At 34.2% G+C, this 12961-nt stretch overlaps 1 protein-coding gene across 1 annotated transcript in view; it reads right to left on the bottom strand.

Annotated features, from left to right (window-relative positions):
* Positions 1-3727: 3727 nt before the first annotated feature.
* Positions 3728-12961, bottom strand: part of LOC132754012 (cytoplasmic tRNA 2-thiolation protein 2-B-like) — a 34928-nt gene continuing 25694 nt past the window's right edge. Inside the window, exons 11-17 of the mRNA XM_060744600.1 lie at positions 12548-12639; positions 10946-11039; positions 9896-9932; positions 6699-6855; positions 4869-4932; positions 4467-4525; positions 3728-3858 (exon numbers count right to left, since the gene is read on the bottom strand). Coding sequence (XP_060600583.1) covers positions 3810-3858; positions 4467-4525; positions 4869-4932; positions 6699-6855; positions 9896-9932; positions 10946-11039; positions 12548-12639 — 552 coding nt within the window. The 3' untranslated portion in view covers positions 3728-3809. The remainder of the gene's footprint in view (positions 3859-4466; positions 4526-4868; positions 4933-6698; positions 6856-9895; positions 9933-10945; positions 11040-12547; positions 12640-12961) is intronic.

The raw sequence follows: 12961 nt of genomic DNA, 5'->3' as shown, positions 1-12961 counted from the left end.
TGCATAACTCATCAATAGAAATATGGTGATAAATACATTCATTGATTGTTACATGTAAATTATTACTTTACTAGTATATTGTTACATGTAAATTATTACTTTACAAGTATATTGTTACATGTAAATTATTACTTTACTAGTATATTGTTACATGTAAATTATTACTTTCCTAGTATATTGTTACATGTAAACAAGCAAATTCGTTGAATTTATATCCCCCGCCGAGTACTGGTTATTATTAACACAACAAGTTAGACTGAAGACATAAGGCTTTATTTATATATTAATCATGGCATAAACTGTAAAATTCTTTGAACTTGAAGCCTTGTACCTTCAAACAAGAAGAGTTTTTAAGTTTTCACTATATACATATAAGGAAAATCTATGACCCCCTGGAGTGGGGCCAATTTTGACCCCAGGGCTAAAATTTGAACAATTTTGGCAGAGGACCTATATGTTATATCATATACCAAATATCAAAGCTCTAGGCCTTGTACTGTCAGACAAGATTTTTTAATTTTGCATTTTTGAAACTCCTTTTCTGGCCCCGTGTGACTGATGATTGTGATTGAAAATTACAAAATTTTACTAAGTCAAGGGCAATAACTCTAAAAATACTAAAAATATCCAGACGAAAATACCCAGGTGCACAACTACACATACTGATCAACATTCCTGTAAAGTTTCATGACTCTAGGTAAAATACTTTTTGAGTAACATGCGACACAAGTTGAAAATTACAAAATTTTACTAAGTCAAGGGCAATAACTCTAAAAATACTAAAAATATCCAGACGAAAATACCCAGGTGCACAACTGCACATGCTGATCAACATTCCCATAAAGTTTCGTTGAATTCCAGCCATTAGTTGCAGAAAACTACTCCGGAAACGAAATTCAGACAAAATTTTACTGAGTCAAGGGCAATAACTCTAAAAATACTAAAAATATCCAGACGAAAATACCCAGGTGCACAACTACACATACTGATCAACATTCCTGTAAAGTTTCATGACTCTAGGTCAAATACTTTTTGAGTAACATGCGACACAAGTTGAAAATTACAAAATTTTACTAAGTCCAGGGCAATAACTCTAAAAATACTAAAAATATCCAGATGAAAATACCCAGGTGCACAACTACACATACTGATCAACATTCCTGTAAAGTTTCATGACTCTAGGTCAAATACTTTTTGAGTTACATGCGACACAAGTTGAAAATTACAAAATTTTACTAAGTCAAGGGCAATAACTCTAAAAATATCCAGACGAAAATACCCAGGTGCACAACTTCACATGCTGATCAACATTCCCATAAAGTTTCGTTGAATTCCAGCCATTAGTTGCAGAGAACTACTCCGGAAACGAAATTCGGACAAAATTTTACTGAGTCAAGGGCAATAACTCTAAAAATACTAAAAATATCCAGACGAAAATACCCAGGTGCACAACTTCACATGCTGATCAACATTCCCATAAAGTTTCGTTGAATTCCAGCCATTAGTTGCAGAGAACTACTCCGGAAACGAAATTCGGACGGAAGGACGGACGGACAACGCCAAAACTATATCCCCCTCCCGATTTCATCGGCGGGGGATAATTATTACTTTACTAGTATATTGTTACATGTAAATTATTACTTTACTAGTATATTGTTACATGTAAATTATTACTTTACTAGTATATTGTTACATGTAAATTATTACTTTACTAGTATATTGTTACATGTAAATTATTACTTTACTAGTATTTAAGTTTACTTTTATTAATATAAAGTTTATACTACAATTTGCTTAAGCTTGATTTTCTCGAAATATTTTGGCTGGTCTGGGGGCATGCAGCTTTACAGTAGCTGGTTTTATACCTGTTCATACCATTACGGTCTCATGGAGAGAACCCCTTGGGTTAGATCCTCTTCCATATAATGTGGTTGTACTCCTGTCATAAAGAATTAAATGTAGGGAACTTGAGCTTGGATCCATTTCATTCGACTGGTATATGCAATTTTGTTAGTAAATGAAGTTGTAAAGTAACCACATTATTTTACTGTTTCTTAAATATCCGACTGGATTTTCTCGTTTTTGCACAAGTGATGGAAAATATCACCATACATCCTGTTGGTGTGAAAAAGAATAACTGTATAGTTATAATAAATTAAATCGGCCGTACAGAATTTGACAGTCATATTAATTTTTTTTTCTTCATTTTCTCTGGAAATCTGTTTTTGAACATTGGTACTGAATGTTCAAGCCTTGTATTATTTTCATGACATTATCTCTTATAACTTACAATTGACTGTAGGACCTCAGGGTAAATGTGCATAGATTAATTTGCAGGTCTTTTTTTACTGTATACGGTATGGATGCTTTTTATTTTGAGTTTCATCATTTACATAATGTGGTTTTAAAAGCACAAGTTACACTTGAAATCTGAGTAGCATTACTATCCCAATCTTTAAAATGAATGAAAGGCAGGATACAATTATAATTTGAATATAGATCTACAACCTTATTATAAGAAATATCAGTTGTTCTGGAGATCAATTTACATAGGCGTGTTTCTGCTCTATGAATGTCTGTCAAAAAAACAATTCTTGTTAATACATCCAAACTTAAATTGCTTGCCATATTGTTTTTCTTTTACATAGAGTAAATTGTTGTAACTGTTTTACATGGAATGAGTTATTGTAAGTAAACTTGTGTCTAAATGTTGTGAAAGCTTACTTTTCTTTGTATGAAATATGACGGAATTATCTTATCAGTTATCTGTATTTCTAGTTTTGTTGTACTGGTACTTTATTTGAATATTTTTATGTCTCTAAAAATTAATAAAAGAATAAATTCAAAAATTAAAAAAAAAAGTTCCCTTTGTCTTTAATTCACACAACTATATTGGATGGTAATTATTAAAATGTTATTCATAGAGTGACCAATCATTACTCATATCATGATTATCAAGGACACTTACGCTGTCTCGAACACATTGCCAAAAATATTTCAAGCCCCGGTAACTGTAACAATTCCAAACCCCAACAAAAGGTAGTATTGGTTATCATGATAGGTAATAATAGGACAGCTGTCAAGGCAGTACGTCTGTTTGATATACAGTGCTATACAAAAGCTATTTTTAGCCTCCTGACCTTGAGCAACCTCGTTTTTATTAGTGCATAATTATGTGAAACTGCAAAATTAGCTTTACATTAATGAATATCTAGTTATAACAGTCCAATTGCATTAATTCTTTTTAGAAAGTTACTTTTACATCACACTACAAAGTCATATAGCAAATTTCAATCAAGGTTCACAGATACAGGAAGACCTTTGGTGCCTTTCCTTTAATTATTTTAGGCACAAACAGCCACCTGAACTACTGACGTTCCTTACATGAAAGAATTAAAAGTCCCTTTTGGAGGCAAATGGTTTAAAGTCGATAACCACTTGGCCACAGAAGCCCCCTTGTCAATTCTATTGGTGTCATTAAAATAATTGGAGAACAAATAAATGCTATGAATGTCTTGATAAAAATTGTGCCACATCTTGACCTAAACAGTATTGCAGATAAAACATCTACTCCATATCCTCGCAAAACAATGATACAAGTTGTATAGTATAAGCTTGCAATAAATGAAACACTATCTGTTCGGACTTTCTACAATCTGATTTGTAAGCCTTGGAGCAATAATTTGGAATTAACAACTTGTCTGGTAGTAATCCAACAAGTTTCTAATCAACAGATTTAATATTTTATTTTTCACAAATTCTAATACATTGTCATTTTATATTAATCATCATCTCCACTGTATTTCCTGTCATACATCTTCTAGAAGGAACCCCTCTATTTCTTTCTTCATATTTGATCTGAAAAATAAAAGACTGGTCAATCCCATATTTTCATTTTATCTAAAATTTTATGATACAGCACAAAATATGTCTGAAGTTAAATTTTCTCAACTCTAATCTCAGATATTTTATTTGGTCTGAAACAGGCAAAAAATACCTGCAACTACCAACTACTAGAAATGTGTCCATAGGGACACAACTGGCCATAGCATTTAACAGTTTTGTCAGTCTACACACAGATAGCATGATGGATGGACAAAGGCAAATCTATACACCCCATCCTTAAGTACTGGGGGTAGTAGGGGCATAAAAACAAAACTAGGTACTTCTGGCACATCAAAATCCTTATGTGCATCATTTAAACATAAAGCAACTATCAAATTCTACTCTTTTAATGACTAAGAATCAGAGTTATATACTAATTAATCTATATTTTCACACATACAATTTGTATATTATCTCTTCTTTTTTTTAAACTGAAAGAACATGCTTTCTTCAAGAAGCAGAACAAATATCTTGTTCATTTTTCAAAAGATGGTCATACATAAGCATGTACAAATATTTTAATATGAACTCTCAATTGTTATCAACCAAGAAAAATAAAAATAAAGTTGACTGAAACTAACCGTCTATTTCTCCATGCTACATCCTTCAGGACATACTCGGGTAATTTATTCACATCTTCCTAAAACCAGAAACATACAGTAATTTATACCAAAGAAATTAAGAACTTAAAAGAACATGAACCACTGTCACTGAAGTAACAAAGGTAAAAAGATGGAAATACAAGATGACTATTAAAGTCTGGTCATAAAAAGCTTAAATTACATTCATAATAAGATTTTGTAGCAGAAACATTTATGGATTTATGATCTGCCCTCACCTACCAGTAAGAATGCACAGAGCTGCAGCTATGGGGTTTTCTTGTTTGAGGTACCATAATGCACAAAAAGGGTACCTGTTATCATTACCAGCATGGTTAACTGTTAAAAAAAACAAGAAAATTAACAGGAAACAACTTTACTTACCATGTCTCTGACTATAAGTCGACATCCATAACACAAATTTGACTTTACTTCATCTCTATTTAGGCTGAAATATTGAAATAAAAAATAAATATGAATATAGATTAATCTGATTGTGTAGTGAGCAGTATAAAAGTCACTCTATTTCACATCTCAGTTTCATATCATACAACTATAAGTTGGATTGTCTAAAGCAAAACTGTTATATTTTCCCAATCAAAAAAGCTTAATTGTTTTAATTAAAACTAGAACTGCCACTATCATGGCGTGAATACCCCCGCATACCACTTTGTCAGAATCAACAGTGGCCATTTAGAACTCAAGGACAACCTCCCTGCCAAATCTGAGGTTACTAAGCCAGTGCATTGCTAAGTTATGTATTCTACATGCTTCAAATGTGAAAATGTCAAAATCAATACACTCTGGACAGGCATTCTGAAGCAATTGAGGGGAAAAGCTTTATTTTGACAAGGTCCCTGTGACCTTGACCTTTGACCCAGTGACCTCAAAATCAATACGGATCATTGACTAATCATGACTAACCTCCATGCCAAATATGAAGACTGTGGGTCAAAGGAATCTTAAGTTATTGGGCGGACAAGCTTTTTGAAGTCAAGGCCCCTATGGCCTTGACCTTTGGCCTGGTGACCTCAAAATCCATAGGGGTCATCTACTAATCATGACTAACCTCCATGCCAAATATGAAGACTGTGGGTCAAAGGAATCTTAAGTTATTGGGCGGACAAGCTTTTTGAAGTCAAGGCCCCTATGGCCTTGACCTTTGGCCTGGTGACCTCAAAATCCATAGGGGTCATCTACTAATCATGACTAACCTCCATGCCAAATATGAAGACTGTGGGTCATAGGAATCTTAAGTTATTGGGCGGACAAGCTTTTTGAAGTCAAGGCCCCTGTGACCTTGACCTTTGACCCGGTGACCTCAAAATCGATAGGGGTCATCTACTTATCACGACTAACCTCCATGCCAAATATGAAGACTGTGGGTCAAAGGAATCTTAAGTTATTGGGCGGACAAGCTTTTTGAAGTCAAGGCCCCTGTGACCTTGACCTTTGACCCAGTGACCTCAAAATCAATACGGATCATTGACTAATCATGACTAACCTCCATGCCAAATATGAAGACTGTGGGTCAAAGGAATCTTAAGTTATTGGGCGGACAAGAATAAACCGACGGATGGCCGGACAGCCGGACGGCCGGACGGACAACCTGATTCCAGTATACCCCCCTTACAACTTTGTTGTGAGGGGGTATAACTATCCACAACTACCCACTATTGACTATGATAACTATGATTTGATGCTTGAAAGCATTAATAACAATGTAAGTTTTATATATCATATTTTAACAGGTTCAAATCTTATTGTTGAAACATGAAAATTACTAAGATGTGGAAAAAAATATCCCATGGTATATATTCACATGTAATGTGTTTTTTATGTAAGCTTGCAGTACCAATTGTAGACTTGACTATAACATATGAGCCGCGTCATGACAAAACCAACATAATGGGTTTGCAACCAGCGTGGATCCAGACCAGCCTGCGCATCCGCGCAGTCTGATCAGGATCCATGCTGTTCGCGATCAGTTTCTCTACTTGTTATAGGGTTTGTAAGCAAACTGCATGGACCCCCGATCGGGCCCTGAGCGGATGGGGAAAGGGCCCTGGTCGGGATCCTGCGGGCCCCAAAAACCCCCATTTGAATGGTTTTTTCGTGACCCCCAGCCCCAATTATTAATGGCATACACCCCTTAAACCACACAAATTAAATACAGAAAAAAACCCAAAATTCCCAAACAAACCCAGGTGTTACATTTTTGATGACAACCCCCATCCCCTTCTCCAAAACTTTAAACCAGTTTTGGCAGAGTTGTCTCCCTTATTAACACTTCCACATGATATTTTCTGGGAAAATTCAACAGCCGACAGTGCAGAGGATGCTCCAACACTTTTTGTGTCTAATGGACCGCCTGTAAGTTTAAAAAACAAAGAGGGCCATGATGGCCCTAGATCGGCCCTCACCTGAATTATCAAACTCATCCAAACAATTACTAGACAAGCATTCTGACCAAGTCTCATGACAGCGGTGAGTCAAAAATTGTGACCACTAACAGTGTTAACAAAGGATTATCCATATTTGAGCAGTGCGACCTAGTTTTTTACCCAGGTGACACATATTCAAACTTGACCTAGAAATCATCAAACAAACTTTCAGACCAAATTTCCAGGATACTTGGATCAAAACAGTAGCAACTAGAGTGTTAACAAGATTTTTCTATTTTTAGCTCCGGTGACCTAGTTTCACATGCGATTTCGAACTCATCCAAGCAATTACCTAGACAAAACATCCTGACCAAGTTTGATGATAATTGAGTCGAAAATGTGACCACTAGAATGTTAACAAGGTTTTTTTCCATATTTGGGCAAGTGTGACCTAGTTTTCATCCAAGATGACCCATGTTCGATCTTGACTTAGAAATCATCAAAAACAAACTTTCAGACCAATTAAACAGAATATTTGGATCACAACAGTAGCCACTAGAGTGTTAACAAGATTTTTTCTATTTTTTAGCTCCTGTGACCTAGTTTTTTCATCTCCGAAATGTCCATGTTCGATTTATTCCAGCAATGACCTAGACAAGTTTCCTGACCAAGTTTGATGACAATTGAGTCAAAATTGTGACCACTAGAGTGTTAACAAGGTTTTTCTATTTTTAGCTCCTGTGACCTAGTTTTTTCTCATCCGAGATGACCATGTTCGAACTCATCCGAGCTATCACCTAGACAAGCATCTTGATCAAGTTTGATGATGATTGATGCAAAAATGTGACCGCTAAAGTGTTAACAAGGTTTTTTCTATTTTTTAGCTCTGGTGACCTACTTTTTCATCCGAGATGACCCATGTTCGAACTCATCCAAGCTATCAACTAGATAAGCATCCTGACCAAGTTTGATGATGATTGAATGCAAAAATGTGACCACTAGAGTGTTCACAAGGTTTTTTTCTATTTATAGCTCCGGTGACCTAGTTTTTTCATCCGAGATGACCCATATTCGAACTCATCCGAGCTATTATCTAAACAAGCATCCTGACAAAGTTTGATGATGATTGGTCAAAAAATGTGACCACTAGAGTGTTCACAAGGTTTTTCTATTTTTAGCTCCTGTGACCCTAGTTTTTCATCAGAGATGACCCATGTTCGAACTCATCCAAGCAATTGACTAGACAAGCATTCTGACCAAGTTTGATGATGATTGGTTCAAAAATGTGACCACTAGAGTGTTCACAAGGTTTTTCTATTTATAGCTCCTGTGACCTACTTTTTCATCCGAGATGACCCATGTTCGAACTCATCCAAGCTATCACCTAGACAAACATCCTGACCAAGTTTGATGATGATTGGGTCAAAAATGTGACCTCTAGAGTGTTCACAAGGTTTTTCTATTTTTAGCTCTTGTGACCTAGTTTTTCATCCGAGATGACCCATGTTCGAACTCATCCGAGCTTTCAACTAGATAAGCATCCTGACCAAGTTTGATGATGATTGAGGCAAAAATGCGACCGCTAGAGTGTTCACAAGTAATTGTGGACGGCCGGACGGACGACGGACGATGGACATTCACCGATCCTAAAAGCTAACCCTGAGCAAGCTCAGGTGAGCTAAAAACAAAAACATGACTATGTCTTTGGTTAAAACAGAAATCATTTTAGTTTGATTGTATAGAAAGACATGCTCTCTAATCCATTCCTGTAATCAACAACTACTGAGCAATGAGTGTAAAGTTTCTTGCTCAAGGAAACGACGACTTGCCACTAACAGGGTTTGAACCTATGCGACTAGCAATCTGTAGATTATTAGTCCAACATGTTAACCACTGGACCATGCTGCCGTTGTGAATATGTCTTTAAATAAAGACCTTTCAAACAGTATGTATGTTTTTGTGTAATAATAATCAGTTTCATAAAATATACATAGAGGATATTTATTTGTTTTGCATGTAAGATTGAAATATAATTTCACTGAGTGAACACCAGATGCAATATTTTCACGAGTGGCGTAGCCACGAGTGAAAATATAATAGCTGGTGTTCACGAATGAAATATATTTCAATCTTATATGTAAAACAAATAAATTTTCTTTTTATTTCATGCTTTTTAAGTCATTTTAAGTATTTTTTATTGATTTTGCCGCATAACGTCGCGCATTCTCCTTTGTGATGTCATCACATCATGACGTCACATGATCGATTTTGAAATATAGTTCTGTTAAAGTTCTCTAACTTTGTTACATTTTCAACATGATTTATGGTGACATCGACTTTCTTTTCCTAAAGAATCAAAATTTACGTATGACGGCATTTTTTCTGCCTGTTATTCCATTTAGTTTGATTTTCTTTTCATCCGCATTCAGATATAGTCCGGCTACAGTGAAAATTATATTTTATAAATTTCACTAGTGGTTTATCAGAATATAATCATCTGATATATTACAATAAAACACTGGAAAGCATGAAATAAAAGCTGTATATCACACAATAGTTTTAAATAATCTGTGATCATAACTACCTGTGATCAAAAATTTGTACCAGTACTTTCCACTCAGTACCTGGCAACTTTTTAAAATGAATCATGTTAAACGGTTTCAAAACTAAAGTAAAATGGATAGTAAAATGTTGTTTTTAACCAATCGTCATTTATAAACATGAACTCGCATTGAGTTCTGACTTGTCAACTTGTATCATAGTTTAGAGACCTTTCTATTGAAAATGTGCCCCAAGTTAAATAGTATACCGCCCTAACTTGAGTGCATGTATTAGATACACTCCAGTTACCACACTGTCTGTCAGGATCAAAATAGCATGCTCATTGATTGGCTTATTTTTTTCTGGGGTTTACATATTAAGACGACAAGGAACAATAACAAAAGAAAAATCGTATTCAGATGCTAGTTAATTTATTCTGGGGTTTCATACTGTGACAACGGGGACAGTGATTTTATTTTCGCCTACGATACAACAGAGCAAAAACATCAAAATACTTGGCAATCTAATAAAGAAATACCTTACTACAAATATGTGTGAATTCAGCAAAATGCATAAATGCACAAACAAAATTCCTACCCTTTGAAATAAATGCCAACATAGTAATAAAAATATTTCACAGTTTCTAAAAATAGATATTCATCACTTCACCATTATCACAATTGCATCATACTGGCATGGCTTACCCATTATCAGAATAAACTTAATTTCAGGTATAATAAAAGCACTACAGGCTGTTTCATGTTGAAACAATTATCTTATATTAAGCTAAAATCTGTCTCATAAATTATGCAGAAACTTTTTTTAATTTCTTATACAGAAGAAACATGTGGAAGACGTTTATTTCATCATGAAAGAAATTTATTGGATCACACATTAATATGTCATTAAGTAAAGAATAATACAGTGAAACCTGTTTATTTGATCACATTTTAATTTGTCAAGAATAGTATGGTAAAACTTGATTACACTTTAATTTGTCAACTAAGACTGATATAGCAATTCTTGTTTATTTGAATAGCATTTCAAACTGTCAATTAAGTCAATATTTATACAGCCAAACCTGTCTATTTCATTACACATTCATTAGGATGGACTCGTCCATCTTTAAATCTGAACAAAACCATTCAGCATTTTTAGGGAAAATTTTAAAATTAGTTACATCTGAGTAACAACAGTGCAGATGACAATCAGATTTGCCACATGTGTATATAAATGAAACTGAGCATTCATCTTTCTTAAGGAATTGGAAAATAACAAAATAACTTAATTTTTCATAGGTGAATTCAAAGATGAAGCCTCATTACAAAACCTGCTGATTTAGTATAATGAACTTGTCCAGCTTTGAAATTGGACCTGTCCATTGTTAGTATGCAGGGGGGATTTGATATCTAAATAATAGATAACATAGCAGATTGTATTAGAATCTGGTCAAACTGCAGAGATTTGCACTCTGACCTGGCTGTATATCGCAGCCCAAACATTCAAGAGATTAATATGAGATTCTTAGACTGTGACCAAAGCAGAAGGTAAAATATGGTATCTCACCTTACACATGGTACAGTATTTATCAGCCTTCTTCTCTACACTAGAATCTAATTTCTCTCCCGTTCTGAAATATATAAATATCATTCTGAACACAAAGATTGTTGACGCCCTAGAGAGTAATTTATGCTAATTTCAAAGGTTTGTCAAACAGGGGCATTAAACTAATGACCGTCTGCACTCCAATCATACATATTATAATGTCATCATGTACATTGTATATTTATGTTTAAATCTGCCATATATATAGCAGATACTGTTCTAGAACTAAACATTAATTTCAATGTATAAAAGTTCAAAGGCCATTTTAGTATACAAGTCCCTAAACAATCTTCTCCCTGATTATATGCAAAATCTTTTTACAAATACAGAAAATAAATCATTAAGATCATATGAACAAAAACTTCTTTTAGTCCCCAAACCAAGAATTGAATTCTGCAGAAAATCCCTATCATATTCAGGCTCAAAATTTTGGAACTCCCTCCCTTTAAACATAAGAAATTCTTCCAACTTACAAACATTCAAAACAAATTATCTTAAATGGTGGTTCTCTGGTGGGCACCAAATAATCTAGCTATGTTTTAATATCACATATATACATGTATGTCTCATAAAATGTACAATTTCATACTTTCAAATGTTTGTATTCATTTTCTTATTGCATTTTTTCAATTACTCAACTTTTCTTTGTTGTATAACTTGTTATACATTTAGTTTCTTTTTTGTTTATATAAGTCTTTGTTTGTAACTGTATATAATGTACATTTTTGATAGAGGCTCATAGGGAAGACTGGGCTTGCCTAACTATGTTGCCTCTTTAAATAAAGTCTTTATTATTATTATTATTATTATTATTATTATACTGAATTATTTAGAACTCTATAAACATTTTTTTTTCAAGAAATATTTTATAAGAACATCTATATGATACGTTTTTCCTGTTTTTATCAATATTTGTAATATTTCTGGAAAATGTGCCCATTGTAAACCAATCCACTTTAAAGGAATTTGACAACAAATACAGAGATTGTTAAGTAGCAAACAGTGCAGATCCTGGTTGGACTACACAACTTTGTAATGGAAACATAATTATGTCCCGTTTTATTGCAGCTAGTAATTATAATCATATACTTATTCTTGACCTGTGAACTTTATGTTTGTTTGTTTGTTTGTTTCATTTTACGCCTTTTCCCCAACAGTATTTCAGTCATATAGGCGGGTAGTTTCCTAACCATCGTTCCTGGAGAGTTACACCAGTACTAGACCACCTTCCTCCGTGCTTAACTACCAAAGCATCTCCCAGGGATCGAACCCACGCCAGAGAGGTAACTAGATTAGAAGTCATCGCCTCTAACCCCTCAACCACGGAGGCGGTTGCCCTGCTTTGCAAATGACAGTCCATATGACTTTCAAGGATTTCAAATGACAAAACAAAAAAATTAAGCTACTAACAATACTGAGCCTAGTCTGACAACACAAAGGCTCTATGTAATGGTGGCAAAGGCTAATCATTTATGGATTCTAACAGGTTTAAGGTCTAAAAAAAGGAAGTTCTATTCATAGATATTTATTTACCTCATTATATTGCTCACAGTAGATGGGTAGTCTGCCTGCAGACCTGTCACAAAGCTCTCTGTCAAATGTTCTATACTCACACCTGTCTGTGCCTGAAGTACAAAGGCCATATATCTTTAAAGCCATAGATTCATAAATCCTAAAAACTGCCATATACTCATACATCTTAAAAGCTGCAATAAATCAATAATTTTGACAGTAAAACATTTATAAATAAAATATCCATATACAGGATAAAAGCCTAAAAGTCATATGATATAACCATAAAATCTATAAACCTAAATGCTTATACATATTCATTAATCTTAAAATCCCATAAATTTTTTGTCATACATGTATATTCATAGATATTTAAAGTCACATATCCATACCCTTGAACAAGAATAACATCTAACTGATACATAATTTGGAAAC

Source organism: Ruditapes philippinarum, unplaced genomic scaffold (genome assembly GCF_026571515.1).
Source record: "Ruditapes philippinarum isolate M1 unplaced genomic scaffold, ASM2657151v2 ctg1503_1_1_1_1, whole genome shotgun sequence".
Taxonomy (NCBI): domain Eukaryota; kingdom Metazoa; phylum Mollusca; class Bivalvia; order Venerida; family Veneridae; genus Ruditapes; species Ruditapes philippinarum.
This window is presented reverse-complemented; position numbering and strand designations above follow the sequence as displayed.